Below are 19040 nucleotides of genomic sequence, written 5' to 3'. Positions count from 1 at the left end.
TGAGTTGCATTAAAGAAAATGATCCAGCCGTCCACTTGCACGAGAAGTGTCCTGAATTACCTGCCTTTATCAATTGCTTGCCGGTGTAGCGCAATGGCGGAAACACACACCTACCTGAGACCGTTGCTTTCTGGAAGTCTGCTCGAGGTTTTCGGAAAAGGGTGCTCTTTACTACGATTAACGCTGCTGCGACGATACAACTTCACCCAGCGCGGTTAGCTAGGGTATGAACCACCATTTCGGCCAAGGAGGAGAGGCAACGATAATGGAAGGCAATACGGTGGAACGCCGGCCAGATGACCACCGATACCAGTCCAGAAACAGGTTACTCCTAACCAGCAAATGGAAGGTTCATCGTCTTAACGTTCTACCTAGTACTAATCAACCTGTGACGTAGAATTGCCACAAGCTATACTTAAAAGAAATAATTCCTAACGTCAAGACAGGCAATAACTGAGAAATAATACAAGAATACCAAAAATGAATATATGCTTTTAATGAAACCATTCGTGTACATAACAATAGCTCTTTTTCGGGTCACACAGTGATAGTTATGAACAACTGCAAAAGAAATGCAGCGTTCGGAAAGGCTGATCAGGGTCTACACAGAATATCTAAAGCTATCATGTAAAATAATCCACTTGTCGAAGTTTCGGAACCGGTGATAGGATAGTATTCCTGGAACCACCGTTGCTTGAGGAAGAACTTCCAGATACGCGAGTCGGTTTTTTCTTCGACAGCAGATTCTTTTCTTTAGATCTGAATGAAGGATTTCCTTGTATATTTATAAATTTGTTGAAGTGCATAAAAGGCAGGCTATATATATAATAATAACCTATCCGTATAGTATTCTTGATATGTAATGGCAGATGACGGACATTATCGTATATTCTTATACACTGTAAATCAACGCAAATGAAACCGACATACGAAGTCAACCACAAGCTAAGTTTGAGCAAGAATGTTCAAAAGCCTCATGTAGCACCTTCGATAACATATTAAAAAATTGACATGAATTAATTACATCCATTCTTCTAAGTTGAAGGGAGAAAATTGCAAAACTGTACGGTTGGGACAAACAAACATTAGCGTAATTTCTCTATTACTCACGACATCATTCAATACCAAAATATGGGCTGCATAAACAAATCTTGGGTTGCTTAACATCACACAATGGTGGAGGTTTACTGCTAAAAATCGAAATAGCAAACTCAATAAACATATCCGTCCCTTTCAATTATGATTTTTCAGGTGTTTGCATTAGCGAGTCTTCAATAAAACTGTGGCGGCTGGCACCATCGGACAACTTTATTTGACAAAATTTTTTACATTCCTTAGTTAATTTCACGTTGATTGCTTTGCTTTATATACACTCAGCTCTACATTTCTTTCTCAGGTTACCGGTTCAATACAGTTTTATTCTGTTAAGTGCTGGCCGAATCGATTTTTTCGGGAGTGCTACCATGAAAGACATGCAACCTCGTAAGGAGTCAAGGTGAGTTTCACTCTCACTTTAGGTTCTGACTACTGTCAAGAAAGCTCTCCCAGCCGTCTGCAAGTCGGCTTTCATGAAAAAGAACTGTTTGTCTGAAAAGTGTCCAGGGAGCCTATAATCGGTAGGGATAGCCATAAATTCGATAGCATAATTAATGGGCATCATATTTCTATTTGCAAGAGTTCAAAAAGCATGAGCATGATTTTTAGTCGTTTGTAAGTTCAACTTATTGTCATATGATTTGATTTCCTAAACGATTGCGCCTGCTTAGTACATTATTGCAAAGGAAAATAAACAAAACCGTAGGATAAGCAGCAGTACAGACTCCGCTTATTCATCTGTGATTATTCGTAAAAAATATTGTTTTCTTTTATAAGCAAAAGCCTCATAACAGAACTACAATGACCTACATAATATGAAATCAAATGAAGGCTTTGTACCCTCCAGTTTGTCGGTCCTAATATTTTAATGGAAGATTATATTTTCACATATTAATGCAGTCGTGTTTTTTTACAATATTACTATGCATAGTTAATTAAGTAGATATAACTTCAGCTTTTCCCAATTTATTTTAAACAACCCAATCGGTTTTAACATTACCACTATAATGGCAGTTCCTAGTAAACTGTTATCCTACCATAAAAACACACCTGGCTGGATTAGAAGATCCTGTAGGTTTTGGAGCAAGCTGTGATCCAAGTTTGTAATAATCCATAAAGGTTTTGGCTAGATTTCGACCAACTCTCATATCTGCAAATTTTGTAAAAAAAACTCTTTAAACCTGTCAGAGGTCTGCTTTGTACAGGATCAAAAACACAGTTCAAACAACATACACGTTTCCTCAGTGTAAGGTATAGGATTCGGTGACAGCCCATTAAAAAAATTGTAAAAGGAAACTTCAAGGGTATAGCAGTATGAACTTTCATCTAGAATTCCACCCAGAAATCTAACAAAATAACATTTTACTGGCAAAATTTTTTACTAAAAGTTTGTTTACACTCAGTTAGTTTACACTTAGTACAGAAACACTTACTTCAAGTTTAAATCAATTAATATGCTGACTTGTAAACTAAGCGTTTCTGAAAAAGGCTGCTAGTACACATGAAAAATCCCTTAAATAGTTAAGGTAAAGAATCTAAAGATACTTTAAGTTTAAGAAGCATTGTACAATGCCAAAAAACACCACAAAATAAATCAATAACCTGGCTTTGTAGTAGTCTTACCTTCGCCCTGTGCCAGCCTTCACAACATCCCGATTAAAAGCAGTGTTTGCAAAACTAAAATCCTCTGCATTGCTGCACATCAATCTTGGAAATACTGCTTGCCTTTGAAACCTATCCTCATCATCGTATATGTTTCCATACATAAAGCAATTGCTTAGGGTAGAATGTGCATGTACGTCAATGTAGAAATCTATGTCCATATTCTACATATAATGCAGAGTTCAATTTGCCATAATACGGTAATACACTGGCAATAAAATAATTCAATCATGGCATTATCCAGGATACTGTCAATCTTTAGTCAAGTGCATTTTGTTTACAAATGATCTTTTGTACCATGTTAGAATGTAAATTCATGAGGTACTGTTTACTAGCATGGAGTGTAGGATGAGCCCAGGGAGATGGATCTTGCCAATGGCGATTTAGATCGAATCCCATTAAAGAGCACCTGCAGTATGTTTTATTGACAAAATTAATTACTTAAATTAAAAGACATAGAAATGGTGCTGAATTGCCATATATTGTTAACTTTTGTTTAGAAAGAAATCATAGTCTGCTACAAGAAAAGTAAAATTATGCAACCATAATGCAATAACATCAAACAATTAAACCAGAACTTTTTCAACAACTTTGCTGATGAAAATGTAGTGCTAATCCATTTCTAACCTGTAGTTCCCCAAATACACGCCATCAGGGTTAAGCATAGGAACGACTTTAAAAATTATGTTGTCTCGTAAAACACATGCCATAGGATGATTACTTAATAGGAAGTCGATAAACCCTACAAAGTATGTCTTATTTATAAACATAAAAATCAAAACTTTATCATGCCATTTAGCTATTACAAACATTTGTTAAAGTTATTGAGGCATGCAAAGTGAAATTTTGCTTCTAAAAAATTTAACAAATGATGAATTTGCAACAACGTCTTATTCTTTCATCACTTCACATGTGGACGTGACTTGGAGCAACCTAAGTAAACATGTAGCATACTGCATTCTGAATAGCAGTGTGGTTTGCATTTAATGTGCTTCAGTTTTTGTATGTAGCGAGATACAAATGGTCGCTTCTAACAAAAGTTATTTTTATAGGAACATGTGCCAATACCATATATTGACTTTCTTTGCAAAATTCATTCCAAGTATTACAAACTTTGCAACTCTACCACAATAGAAATGTGCAGTAAATTATAGTAAAAGCAAGGTATAAAGAGAATATGAGTACAGATATGAGTAATAAGATGAGTACTTTAAGTATGGTACTTTGCATGGGATACCTTGAACTATATGTGAAGAAGGTGATTCCCCAGGATGAACCCTTCCAGTAAGAAAAACTACATTATGTTTTGCATCTTCTTTCAAATTTTCAGGTGATGTTATGGTTAAAAGATCAAGCCTTCTTTGTTGCTACAAAACAGAGTACAATGAAAGTCACCTATACAGAGTGTTCCAAAACAAAATGGGTGGAAGTTGCCAATCACAACAATACCCTAGATCGGGGGTGTTCAAATGGCGGATCTCGATCCGGATTTTTCAACTTTTTGTCTGGATCTTCCAATGTAGTCTTGAAACAATGTTGCAGCTATAGCACACTTCACTTTGGACTTTTACAAAGTTATAAATATGTTGTAGGCCCTACAATGTAGGGTACATTTACATAAATAAAGCACCATTAAAATTAAAGCATGTCCAATATGTTTACTATTCGTATTTAGTGGATCACCACGTTGTCAGGTTTGGTTGTGGTGGATCATGGCAGAAATCATTTGAACACCCCTGCCCTAGATTCACATCTTACCACGGTCAGTGTAAGAAGGTGTCGATCTAAATAAGGTAACTGCTTCTTTTCCAATCTATCCAAATATCCTTGAAGCCTTGTATATGTGTAAGGGTATGAATATGCAAAATGATACACTTCATTCTCATCAGCTCGATCAAAACAAAATGCAAAAGACATGACATAATTCTTTCTGTGATCTGGGCATCTATAGTAGTAGACAGTTTTTGATGGGATTCGCTGCCTGCAGCATTAAATAATGATTATTCTGAGTGTACACTACCTTTTTATTTATTTAGCGATAAAATTTTTTTATCTTTTGTTTACCATTTGGGACGACTAGTTGATTTCACAACCGGAGACATTCCTTCTCTGTACAAGCTTTTTGTTTTACTGAAGTTGACAACGTTGAAAATAACTCGCTGTAAAATTCACAATATAATGCACTGAATGAATTTTTAAAATAAAGTTTAACCAGACCTTTTAAGTGTAACTGCATAAAAATAATTTTTTCTTGTTTTGAAGGTTCTTTTTACCAGCAACAACTTTTTTAACCTTTTCAGTGTTTTACTTTCTATACAGAACAAGATATTTTACGTTTTCCCAGTTTTAGTTCATGTAAGTCTTTTATTTATTGGGTAATGTATGATTACTACATACCAGTAATACAGGCGTCGTACGTTGTAGATTATTTATATTTAAACATTATATGGCTAATGAAATTATTTCGAATCGCTGGAATTATTATTGCACAGGTTTTTCATGTTACTTTGAGTTGGGTTATTGCTTGCTTTCTGCTCAGAAACTGATGATGCCTTTTACAGCAAAACATAAGATTCTCTGAAAAAAAATTCTGTCTGAATTAAAAACTTTTCTTTGCTAGACACAAAACTACCAACCTTTGTATTATTATTGGTTTATATTGATTAAATTAAATGCCAAAACTTCAATTTTCCGCAAGAGCTTACAATTAGATAATATAAAATAGATATGGAAAGAGTGATAGCATCGGAAGGTTGCGATATATTTATTTGCAGAAATTTAAAATTTTGTAAATCCAATAAGACTTTCTGCTACTTAGCTCATTTCATTCAATTTGACAAATGACAATTCATTTTGTTTACTTATATTTAACACCCATTCATTTTATCTCAAAAGCTACCATACTCTACTCCCTCCCTCTCTCTCACTTTTTTCTCTTCTCTGGTTTTGTTTTTTAATATTGCAATGAGAAGATATTATTACATAATCAAAAGATCTTATTGGGCCACAGACAAGAAACTTTGAAAATTTCTTACCAAAATGATTGTTGTTGCACATGTGGATTCACTCAATTCTTTTAATTTATTCAATTTATAATAATGAGTTAATCACATTTCTATACTATCAGTATTTACAAAGCATCTCTTCAACTTTTACCAGTCCACAAGAATGACAAAGTTGAAAAACAACTATTAACTCCAATACCATTCAAAGTATTTCAAACTCGATTTGAAAATTAGCATCATTTAATTGTCACTGTAACTGCTCGAATATTCAATTTTAAACCCAACCTGTATAAATGACAGGTTTTTGCCTCTTTTAACAGCTTTCAAGTGTTAGTTAGACGGCTAATTTATGCCATTGTGTGTTTTGACATAGTACACCAATGAATCACTTTCATGTGAAATAAATATTCATCACTCTATAGTGCAAACTATTTGTCAAGGTGAGATAAGTTGATAACCTTGAGGCAACACAATATGGTATGTGAGATAATTATGTACCTTTGGTTGGTTATCAAAACTTACTCAACAAACTAATAGTAAGCAAGTGTTATGATGACCGTTTCTATACCAGTGTTGTTAACATATACAACAATATCTAGCAGCATTGGTAAAAACATGATAACTATAAATAAACTAAGTTGATAAAGATATCCTTGCTTAAATAATATATACTGTAAGAACTGCTTACAGTATCTTCAATCTTACTATTTTCAACTCCCTTATGTTTATTGTGAGCTCACGTTGTCCTAAAACCTTTTCTGAAGAAAATATGTACCCAAAAACACAACAAGAGCTTTTTACCTTCACTGGGGCAACATAGTTTAATAGGAGTGATTGAAACAAATGGATTATGTTGAGTTTTCATATTTTTTACAATTTAAACCATAGGTAATAAAGGTACAATTCAAGAGCCTCCCATTTTCCTCATAATTTTTATCTACTGTCTCAATTAACACTGGTACCGAATTCTTCTTGAACTGTTTTAGGTGTCTTTTAAAGGTTCTTTTTAATTATTCTGTGGTCAGCCTCCTTTCCTTTCCCATCTAGTACCCAGGTCACTTCTATTTTTACATGATCATTTTTACAGTAAGTAATCGCAAGATGTGTCCTGCTATCATAGGCCGAAGATTGTAACTATTTCGTGAAATGGTCTGGACTTTGTCCTTTACAAGATTTTTTCATTTGTTACATGGTTTCTGTAGCTCAATTACAACATACTAAAAAGCCATCGCTGATGGAAAATATCCAACTTCTTGTACAATTTTAACATCTAATTACTTCTCGAGGATAAAAGAGTTGCTAATGTAGACCAGATGTTGTTTAAGTGGATATGAATAACATTTTTTTAAAGTTTGACTTTGACAACATTAATTTATATTAGGGCAACTTTTAAACACAAACTGGTAATTTTCTGCTGTAGTTGCAGTGAGCCATAAGTTTTGAGATACCGTTTCAGTCCTCAATAACACATCAAAACACTGCACAGGGTGATAATAGTAAGTAGGCACATGTGAGCAAAACATACATGCCTTCTTTTGAAGACACATGCTGCAGCATTACGGTGGCACTTTGTTACGAGGTACAGTTGTGAATATGTTAGTTTTTTAACAAAGTTCCACAGTAATACATATTCTAAAGCAAGTCAGTTAAAACAAGTTTGCAGTGAGCTAGTTAGGGCAATAAAGTTTTGAAAAATATAAAAACTTTGCCTTAAATCTTATGTGCAATTAAATTTCTGACCAACTACTGTAATTTACACACATTCAAAATAGAGTATACTAAATATACTGTCGAAACTCAGAAGTATAAATAACCTGATCCGGACGAACATTTTCTACAGTAAAGTGAAACCACACCCGAAACCTTGGGTTGCAAGTATCAGGTCGAATAAATAAATCATATTCATGTTCTGTGATGTAATCCACACGACCCAGATTACCTACACAGTAATGAAATAACATTAGGCTTAAATTGAGTAAAAGCAATATGTACAGTAAACATAATACTGGCATGAATTTGAGACAGGTATCATAGCTAATAGAATTACAGTAAAATTTTTATACAGTAAGTGTTACCCGACCTCAGAAGTCCAACAACCTCAGGCCAGGTTAGTACTTGGAACATACAACAGAAAAGCAAAAGAGAATACATCACAAAATTTTTGGCAATTTTTACCATTTTTCGCTATTTCTGAACCAAAATTTGAAAATATTTCAAAAACTAAAGTGAATTGGGAAAAAGCAACCATATTTTCGGATTCAGCGCCCTAAACATACCCCAAAATCGATAAAACATCTCCGGCATAAAAACTCTGTTGACCAGTAAAATTGGTTCCCATCCAGGGGTGTGAGCAAACCTTTAACGGGTGTGAAACTTAGGAAAAACTCAACTAGTGGGATTCTCAAGCATTTAACTTTTAATCGAAAACTGCATTTTTTGCTCTCAGGCCCCTTTATTTTGTCAAGCACAATTTCTTGAAAACTTCGGTAGACAGGATGGTTTAACGATGGCACCTTGTCGATAAGTGCCCATGTAACGATCCATTCTTTACCAAAAACAGGCGCTGGCTTTGGACCAAGGTTAGCACAGACACTGGATCTGGGTACATTTGACAACGATGTGGATGGATGTGCAGAAACAGAGCGAGAAGTTGATGAAGAAGAAGTGGCTATAGGTCTGAGAGGTGTCTGTTTTTTTTTTGGCGCAGTAGCTTGACATGGACAAGCAGGTTTCTTTGGTGTTGACATAGCAAGAGCGATTTCTTCCCAATTTTCTTCTGGTTTGTAGTCTTTCACCCAGGCATCATATCTTTTCTTAAGAAGTGGGTCAAATCAGTGTTTGAGAAGTTTGAAAGGATCCAATGGAAATATTCCAGTAGCCAGAAACCCAGCTTTGACGACTTTGTCCTCCAAATGTTAAGCATAATCTCCCACTCTCTTTTAAGTGGCCCAAAGCAAGCTACAAATTATCAGTGATGTGAGGCAGCAAGCTCACTAGAGCAATATCTTCTGCTATTGCTTTTTGTATCATTTCTATTGAGTTAAATAGCCACAGAAAATAAGTAGTGGTCTGTCTTTCACCAGGCAAGAACACTTGATAAACCATTCATAAAATATTTCTGTGGTCATCCAACCATTTTTACTGATGCCATAAAATGTGTCAGGCAAAGCATTTGTTCTAAAGATTCTTTCTGGCAAAAGTGTCCTATTGCAATGCAAACTGCTAGCGTTGTCACGATCTGCAGCACATGTCACTTTGTAAGCCGTTTACCCACGAATGCTCACTACCGTGACGCGACACTTAATCGAAAGACAGTTTATCGAACGACAGCTGATCGAACGACAAGTAATCGAACCGACAGTTGATCGAATCGACTGTTGCTTCTCCCGCACACAGTCATAGCAAAACGTGGCATACAGTTGCATTGTTTGCTGTAGAAAATTGAAATTTGGTGACTTTTCATAAAAAATGTTCAGCTATCTGTCCATGTTTGTTTGATAAAGTTGGATTTTGTAATTTTTGAGATATTGTGATATTTATATAATTTTGCTCTCTCTCCGCATTGAAGCATATTACTCATTTACGCACCAATAACTTGACTAACTATTCTCTTTCGTTCTCTTCTCGCGGTCAGCTGGTTTTCCGCACAGCGGGGGCGTGGCGTAACAATACCACAATTTTTTCAAACAGTGTTAACACTGCAGTTTGAAACTCAATAAGAAACGGCGGTCCGTATTCTTGTGATAACTTATTAATATGTTTCGGGCCGGACGATTTCGCATGGCGGGCCGGCCGCCATGCGAAATCGTCAACTTTATGATACAAATATAAAATAGAGATATAAGATATAAATCGTCAACTTTATGATATATACATCACAATTCATTAATGCACACCATTACAAAGACCGCACATCACAATGGCTTATTGTCTCAATGTTTGAGAAACACGCAATTAAGATCCGAGGCTTAAAATGACACTGAGGCTTAAGATGTTACACCTATAATATAATTCATCAGTGTGATATCATAAATCTTGCTTGAAGCTATTGTCAAAGTTTGTCGTTCGATCAACTGTCGGTTCGATTAACTGTCGTTCGATAAACTGTCGTTCGATTATCTGTCGGTTCGATTAATTGTCGTTCGATAAAGTGTCGTTCGATAAAGTGTCATAGTACCGCTCACTACTATGCATTTTTGTGGATCAATTCAAAAATCACTCTCATCACAGTTCCACTTTGCTCTGGTCCGAAATTCTTCTCTTCTTTTATTTTATTGACGCATTCTTAAAAATGAAAAATTATAACAGGATTTGCTGTAGCTGACTTTCGCACTGCACCAGTCAGGTTTGCCTTCTTCAGCTAGATTTTTTTTATAAACAAGTTTATCCAGTGCCTAGCAAATCATATATGAATTGGCTGAGTATATTGCAGTCACGTACATGCTTTCTAACAACTAACTCCAAGCTAACTCATTTTCAAATTTCTGACTGAGAGCAGTTTTTTGAATTCTGCTAATAATAGGCTGGTCTTCTTTAATTCGTTTTTCACTTTTGCATAAAACTATTTCATTCATGTTTTATTTAGCTGCAATACTTTGGAAACTCCCTTTACCTTGCAGAAATTCGTCAAAAATATTTTTTATGTCCTCATCGGTTCACGGTGTTAAGCTTTTTTTAACGGGACCCTTCAGCATTTTTCAGTTTAAACATTCACCACCAAATGCTGAAATTGGTAGGCTAGATTAAGTGTCTCTCCAAATCTCGATTAAGCCATAATGATACTCCAATGACTATCCTTTTTCTGTGGTCACCATGAATATGATACCATCTTTTGCATTTCAATCGGGAGAGCTTCTATTACTCACCCTACAATACACCATACATTTAAGTGACAATGATAAGGTTGAGTGATTTTAAGTTATAAGGCAGTAAACGTTATAATGCCAGCAGTAGAATTGTAGTGCCCTTTAGCGACAAGTACAATGCAGCTTTTTATCCACATTTGGAAAGTAGAGACCTATTTTTCATGGCTTAAATCAGTGGTTCCCAACCTTTTTTGCTGCTCGTACCCCTTTGTCAGGTCAAAGCATTCTTCGTACATCACAAAAAAATTCGGATGGAATTTTTCATATATATATTGAAAAATTCCAACATTTTCATATATATATTGTTCTGTGGCCCAAGGATCTTCGTACCCCTTGATGTTCAATCTCGTACCCCCAAAGTGTACAAGTACCCCTGGTTGGGAACCGCTGGCTTAAATGGTAAAAGGCTTTGCCATCCTATTTCCTTGTTTAGTGAATCCGCTTTACTAGGTTTTTGCAGTGGACATGGGTGGAAATAAACTGGTTTATGAAACATATTTAACATATAAAACAACGTTTTACATCTTAAAACACACCAAAGAAAAAAATAAAATATTCACATAAAAAGTCGTCTTAATCATGTGACCTATGTTTTTTAATGTACAAACCACAAAATGCATACCAAATTCAAACGCACATTATCGTTTCTAACTCTGCGGAAAATTTAAAAATGTTTTACATGTGATCGGAGAGTAAAACCTTCCATTAGTAAGTGATATAAAAACTTTTTCCAATTTACTTGCGTGGAAAGTGTCACAACAAAAATCAGACATCCATTGAGAAATATTTTGTCGGACTAAAATCAATAACCTGGCAAAATATATTCAGATAAGGTCAGACCACATGCAATGAGCTTATCTTTAGCATGTGGTTAGATGAAAGATAGGTCAACTAAAGGACATAAAAGGCATTAATTTTTTTGTTTGTGTTTATAATGACCAGTGTGCAATTTTTGAGGACAAATCTGTTTGCACCCGTTTTAGGACATTTGACCATCCTTCAATTTTAATGACATTAATTCTAATTTACATTGGGGCAGTTTTTATTGACAGAAAATTTTTATGCTACAGAGTTTTGTCTTGTAAGTCTGATAGACTTTCACGGTACATCACAAGGATTTAAGTCTTCCATTACCAATATGCATAACAATCTGTTGTGTTTTTTTTCTTGAAATCTTTAGTGATACGATGTGACACTGCAATGCAAGTATCAATGGATATGTTTTGCGCAGGAATAAAGTTAGCTGCATCCTCACAATCGTGCTAATATTAAAACAATTGTTCTAAAGGAAGGTTGTAATATCAAAAAGTACATCATAACATTCTACCTTAATCTTTTCATAAAGGGTGACAGTCAAATGGTGTTGCAATTTAACAATGTAGTTGCAATGACTTTCTCAGTATTCACAACAGACCAAATGTAAATTATTTTAATTCAGCTATGAATGCTAGAATGTAAATAATGGAAGCTGAACGCTGGCAAAAACCAAAACAGTAAGTAGGTGTATATGCCCAAAGACTGATTGCATACATCAAAAAACAGAATTACACAAGATCATGGATTCATTCACCTACCACTTTCAAAGCAAGCATCAAATATAAGATGACCCTTTTTTATTTTTCCAGAATATCCAAGGGGAAATACCATTAACTTGTTCACATTTCCAACAACTGCATCATCCACACCATCAGAGCTACCTGTAAAACAAGCAAGTACAATCAAATAGGCTAAAAGCTGTCCTGCAATAATATGATTTTTATTCCAGCAACTATGTGCTAACATAAGATAGATATTGCCCAAAACACATTATAAAAAAAGTTTGAAGTTTTATCTTAATAGTAGCTTTCAAAAGCCATTTAACTAATTAAAAAATCTGTGAGCCAGTAGCAGATTTAGGAGGACTATTGAACATTTCACCAGCGCTTTATGCAAAACTGCAGAAGTGTCAACCCACATCAGCGTCTGTGGAGCGCTCATTTTCCTTACTAAAGTCATTTTTACGTCCAAATCGTAACTTCAAAGACTCTAACATTCCATACTACATGAAACTGTACTACAACACTGGTTTAAAATAAAAATGGATGTGTATTACTGTTATGTTGCGTATGTTTTACTCTTTAGTTCCGTGAGTGACGTTGTTCGCATGTAAAAATACACGATTTTCACATAAAGTCATATTTTCCAAAAAATAAAGTCATATTATTGATTTTCTAAGGTCATATAAAAATGGCCCTAGTTATTACAGATACAGTTTATCAGAAACGGTCCTTTATTGTAGGAACTGTACAGGTTCCGAATATTACACACAATCACAAACTTAGTAATCACCATTTAAAACAGCTCTAAAGAATTGCAATTAACACAACTAACATGGTACGTTCGTACAATTCTGTATCTCTCCGTCTGAGCGGTTACTCGCGTAGAAGTTTGAGCTTATAACAGCGTGGAGCGGTGTGAGCGGAAATATCCGACATAAAATACACGAGCATTTCAGAACGTGTGAACGATAAAAATAAAGCGTTGGCATTGGAGATTACATTAAGTTAAAACTAGGGCGTTTTGAAATCACCTGGTAACGTACTAAACGGCGTTTTCACATGAAATTATTTAGAGAAAGTTTCCAAATATTAAACGACAATTGCAGTGTTATCAATAAACAAGACTTCAATAAATAACTGGCGAACACTTTCCCAAGAATGATATAATGGTATTAAAAATGCCACCCAGGCCACTACAGCTTGCAACCTTTCCATGCAGGGCGTGTAAGTGTCCCACAATTTCTGTTAGGTCAAGGGCACACTATGTAGCCTATGCCTAAGAATTTATGAAAATAATTTTATTTATACAGTCGAATCCGCTTAATTCGGACACCGGATAACCCGGACAACCGCTTTATTCGGCCAAAATGCTCGGGAACGGAACAAAAGTAAAAATTGAACGTAAAAAACTCCTGTTAATTCGGACAATTCTCCGCTTAATTCGGACACAGGTTCGCAATTCCATCGTTAGGTTATGATACAATAAACAGTACTTCGTTCGTTTTAAGACAAGATTCAATTGCATTATGAGTGATTATGGTGAAACAATGACGATCCATGCAGTAACAATCGACAATGAACCCATATAACGCCGTGCCAGCTTCATTGTCGCTTTTACTTCGGTACAATTGCGTCCATCTTGTAGGAAAAAATTGTACAGAAAAGTTTAGCAGAGAAAGTGAAATTGCTCACTAAAGTAAACAAAGACGTTTTATGCGATCGGTGCCAGTTACTGCAGTATAGCGCAGCTGCAATTCATTTATTACGCAACAGTACAGTATTTTAAATGCGTCGTTTGCCTTTACGCATGACCATGAAACGAACAATTGATTTTCCGCTTAATTCGGACAAAGCTGTTTCTCCGCTTAATTCGGCCAAAAGTGAGCGGAACCAAAGTGTCCGAATTAAGCGGAGTCGACTGTATATTGGAACGTTTTACTTTAACTTACTTTACGTTTACCCTGGCAACCTTGTAAAGTGCACTTCGACTAGCACATGCTGAAGCGAGGGTGCTCGTTATATTTATTCTTAAGTTTACAATACGCATTTGAAATAAACGTTTTTCTGGTGTTCTGATTTTGAGTGCTTACTGGGAACAATAGCACTTTTAGTTAATGAACTTTCCGTTTACGTTGTGCGCCATAGGAGCAAGTAACATTTACCTGTATGCTGTATTGGTATCGAATATAACACTTATAGCATAAACACAAGCTCACCTGACCCCAATCTTTTCTGTTCTCCCATTACAGATAGTATTTTCTTGTTTTAATGTATACCAGTATTGGCCTACTTGCATACCACACCATACCAAATTCCATGAAATAATATCTACGAATGGTAAATATGAAAACCGAAATTAAAATGACATGTATTGTTAAATGTTGCTTAAATTGACCCTTTCCGAGTTACCGAGCTGCCATTTTTTTGGGCGGCAACATTTTTTCAATTGCTTGTACTTAATGGGAATTGTTGACCCACATTGACTACCGGTACTGTAACTGTACCATGAAACCACTGCAAAATAAGCACAAGTCAACACATTTAATAATATTTTTTCTTTATCGCCTAGAGCAGTGGTCGGCAAACTGTGGGTCGCAGCCTAAATGTGGGCCTTCATGCAAAATACAATGGGCCGCATATTGATTACTGTACCCAAGTAGCCTAAATGTTGACTGAGTGATAGTTTCAGAGCTTTTTTCTATTAGCTTGGAGCGCAAGCAATCCACTTCTTGATGTTTTTTCCATCTTAAGTAAAGGTTAACTAGGCTATACTAATAACGGTAAACAACTGGAAAACACAACCATTAACCCCCTCTCACTCAGATAGCGTTAATCGTTACCGTACGTCATATTAAGAATGCAAGCCTATTTTGATTTATAATGCTAATCCTTCAACGACCGTCATTCTGGCAGAATCCTAGCTTCCAAAATGACAGCAGGGTTTCTGTTTATTTTTTTATAAACAATGTACAGTATACTAAATAATTATTCTTAAGCGCTAATGGTAAACTGCCTAATGGTTTTAATGTGGTATGCCTAGTCGTGACTTGTCTGTTTTTAACATCGCCTGTAAATATTTTTGGTTACGGTATTTCGATGTCAGCAGTCAAACGTTATTATTAATATTAATGAGAAAACTCTTTGATTTAGCATTATGAATTGCATGGCCTAGGTAAAATTGTTGAAATGCTGATGGGCTAAAATGTCAGGTTTTTCTGAAAAGAAAAGAATACTGAAAATCTCACAGAAATACATCTACCGCACCACAACAAGCATGCAACATAAATACTGCTAAACACAGTTCCAACCAAATACTAATTACTGCGAAAACTCAGTTTGGCAAGCTTTGTTTATAAACAGTGGTTATTACACGTTGAAGGCAAGTCAAATAGTTTCAACAATCTACACACTGCAATTTTGTTCAAAAGGCACAATAACTTTCCCATAGGTAATAGTAGTATGTTACATAATTTCAGGTAAAAGTCTAGTTAGTTCACAATTGCATCTATCACAATTTGGCAGTACCTACTTCAGTTAATGTACATCGTCTTCACAATTGCTATTAACTTTACATAGTAACACTTACACAGATACAGCATTATATACAATTACACACTGTTCAAGAACATATATAATCACGGTATTTCACAGGCTTGTTAATAGTACGACTTGGTCTACTTCGTACAACTCTCGGACTGTTATTTAACTTTTCCTCGGGTAATTTCTCACCCAGTACATCATTTTCACTAACAGGTATATCACCCTTTTCAGACACATTATTATCACGATGATAGTGTTTCAGGAAAGAGGAATTGCGTGTTATTTCAACTCCTTCTTGATTTTGTACTGTTATTTCTCCTTTGTTATCACTGACCACTTTGTGTGGGTTTGGGTCGTATGTTGTTGACATCTTGTTGCTTTTCTGACCCTTTACTAGTACTTCGTCACCCACTTTAAATTCGGGATTAACTGCTTTTCTCTTTTGGTCAGTGTACATTTTCCCTTTGATTTTGTTCTCCCAGTCAGCATCACGAATCTCCTCATCCAAAAGATCTGGATCAGGTCGTAGCTCTGGTAACTTTGTCTTCATCTCTCGTCCAAACATCATGTAGTACGGAGTGGCTCCTGTTGTAACCTGTGGCGTTGACCGGTAAGCTGTCAAAAACTTGTTGATCTCTAACTTCCAGTCCTTTTTCTCCAGTTGTGCAATGCGGATTGATTTCATCAGTGTGTGGTTCTGTCGTTCCACCTCTCCGTTTGCTTGAGGCCACAACGGTGTAGTCTTCACATGATTGATTCCATACTATTTTAGAAAAGTCTCAAATTCTTCTGAAACAAATTGTGGTCCATTGTCGGTCCGCAATGAAAATGGATACCCAAATCTCGCAAACATTGGTATCATAGCTTCAATTATCTTTGAACTTGTAATTGTTTTCATCACCGCAATTTCATAATACCTACTGTAGTAGTCGACGACAAGTTCGACAACTAGAATATTCTCTCCACTAGGCAATGGTCCTAGTATATCAGCGGCACAATCTTGCCAAGGTCCACTTGGAGGCAAGGTTCTAGCAATAGGTTCTGGTTTGCTTACTCTGCTTGTCACTCGGCATCCATGACACTTCTTACACAGCTCTTCTGCTTCTTTATCAATCTTTGGCCACCAAACTTTTGTGCGAAGTCTGTTTTTGGTTTTCACGATTCCTTGATGTCCTTCATGAGCCAAATTTAACACTTGTTTTCGTAACGCTCTCGGTATTACGATTCGTGTTCCTCTCAATAACAGTTGTCCACAAATACACAATTCATCTTTCACATGCAAGTAACTTGTGTTAGTGCATTTGGACCAATCTCCTACTCTGACGTTTCTTCTCATTTCAGCAAGTTCCGCATCATTGGCAGACTCTTCTTCTATTTCTTAAGGTGTCAAAGCATTCGGTGTACTATTGATCACCACTGATCTCACAAAATCATACGAGTCTCCTTTATCTCTGCATATCCTTGAGTTCAACCTTGACAAAGCATCTGCAATGTTTGTCTTCCCTGGCCTGTACACGACGTTGAAATCATATCCTTGAAGTCTCAGCACCCATCTTTCCACCCGTGCTGAAGTCTTGGACTTCCTGGAGAATATGTACTCCAATGGCTTATGATCAGTTTCCAGTTCAAACTCTTTTCCAAAAATGTACAAGTTAAATCGTTCGCAAGCCCATACTAAAGCTAAGGCTTCTTTCTCAGTTTGACTGTATCGACGTTCCACGTCTGACAAACTCCTGGATGCATACGATATGATTCTCCATTCACCATCTTGCTCTTGGGTTAACACTGATCCTAAACCCACTGGCGATGCATCTGCTATCACTCTCGTCTTGCAATTATTCCTGAAGTATGCCAAAGTTTCAGCTTTTGTCATCAGCTTCTTGAGCTTCTCGAAAGCATCATGTTGTTTCCTGCCCCATATGAACTTTGTGTCTTTCTTTGTCACGTCATAGATCGGCCTAGCAATTGATGCTAAGTCTGGAATGAATCTGGCAGAAAATTGTACAAGTCCCATGAATGATCTCGCTTCTGTTGCAGTCTTCGGCGGCTCTGCATTTTGAATGGCAGCTACTTTCTCTTCACTAGGGCTGACTCCTTTCTTGCTTAGATCATGCCCAAAAAAAGTTAACCTCGGTAGCCTGAATTCACACTTCTTTTGATTCAGCGTCAAACCAGCTTCTTCAAGCTTGTCAAGAACAGCAGAGAGTCTTCTATCATGCTCTTCTCTGTTCTGTCCGTGAACAATTACATCATCTGCAATATTTGCTACTCCGATACAGTTCTCTTCTGGTACTTCTCCGGCGCAGAGTTCAAACCAAACATCAGTCTTTTGTATTGGTACAAACCTTGATGTGTCACAAATGTGGTAACATGTCTTGAATCTTCATCAAGCAATATCTGGTGAAACCCCCATTTAAAATGTAATTTACTGAACACAGTACTTCCGTTGAGTTCCAGCAACAACTCTTCCACAGTTGGAATTGGATGGCGTTCTCGAACGATGGCTTCATTTGCTCTACGCATATCTACACATATCCTTATATCACCATCTGGCTTTGGTATAACCACTAAAGGTGAAATCCATGTAGTCGGACCTTCTGGCACAGCTTCTATTATGTCAGCTTGGAGCAACTCATCCAGCTTTTCCTCTACCTTGTCTCTCAGTTGAAAAGGTACTCTTCTCACTGGCTGCGCAACTGGTCTTACTGATTCATCAATGTGCAAATTGAGTTTGTAGTCCTTTAGTAAACCAATTCCAGTAAACAACTTTTTGTGTTGCCTCACTATATCTTTATCCACATTGCTGACAACTTGTGGAAGTGGGCCAACATGGAGCAGACCTAATTCTTCTGCTGATTTTTTTCCGTCACAACTCACAACAACAAATTCTGCCTCACATTTCTTACCTGAGGCATCCGATGTGGCAACAGCTTCAAATGTTCCTCTTATTGGCAGTGGCTTGTCATTCCCATAGCCAAACAGCTTCTTCTTGATTATTTTCACCTTTGACTTCTTCAACCATTTCCATGTATCACTGCTTAACAGATTGCATGATGATCCGGAGTCAACTAGGATATCCATTTTAACTCCCCCAACAGATAAAGTCACAAATCCCTTTTGTCTACTTGACTTTATGCTAAATGTTCGATGGATTTCTTCTTCTTCTTCCACAGCATGTGTCCTTGGTCTATCTCTTCCTGGCCCTCTGGCTCTGCCATGCCCAGGCGACCGCTGACCAATTGGCCCAGATCGACATTTCATCCCGAAGTGTCCTACCTTTCCACACTTGTTGCAAGTTTTACCTTTAGCCGGGCATTGAGCATCACCTTTAAAAT

At 36.5% G+C, this 19040-nt stretch overlaps 1 protein-coding gene across 1 annotated transcript; it reads right to left on the bottom strand.

The window, feature by feature from the left end:
* Positions 1 to 480: 480 nt before the first annotated feature.
* Positions 481 to 15007, bottom strand: LOC143459127 (cytosolic carboxypeptidase 6-like). The gene is made up of 12 exons (XM_076956110.1): positions 14382 to 15007; positions 12202 to 12324; positions 7577 to 7701; positions 4822 to 4916; positions 4516 to 4738; positions 3995 to 4124; positions 3385 to 3499; positions 3055 to 3166; positions 2719 to 2921; positions 2329 to 2441; positions 2146 to 2245; positions 481 to 759 (listed from the first exon to the last, which is right to left on the bottom strand). Exons 1-12 carry the CDS (start codon positions 14407 to 14409, stop codon positions 624 to 626), a joined length of 1503 nt encoding a protein of 500 aa, XP_076812225.1. The 5' UTR covers positions 14410 to 15007; the 3' UTR covers positions 481 to 623.
* Between the last annotated feature and the right edge of the window lie 4033 nt (positions 15008 to 19040).

This window comes from Clavelina lepadiformis, chromosome 5, assembly GCF_947623445.1.
Source record: "Clavelina lepadiformis chromosome 5, kaClaLepa1.1, whole genome shotgun sequence".
In the NCBI taxonomy this organism is placed as follows: domain Eukaryota; kingdom Metazoa; phylum Chordata; class Ascidiacea; order Aplousobranchia; family Clavelinidae; genus Clavelina; species Clavelina lepadiformis.
The sequence above is the reverse complement of the archived record's forward strand: the minus strand, read 5'-3'. Positions and strand labels throughout refer to the sequence as shown.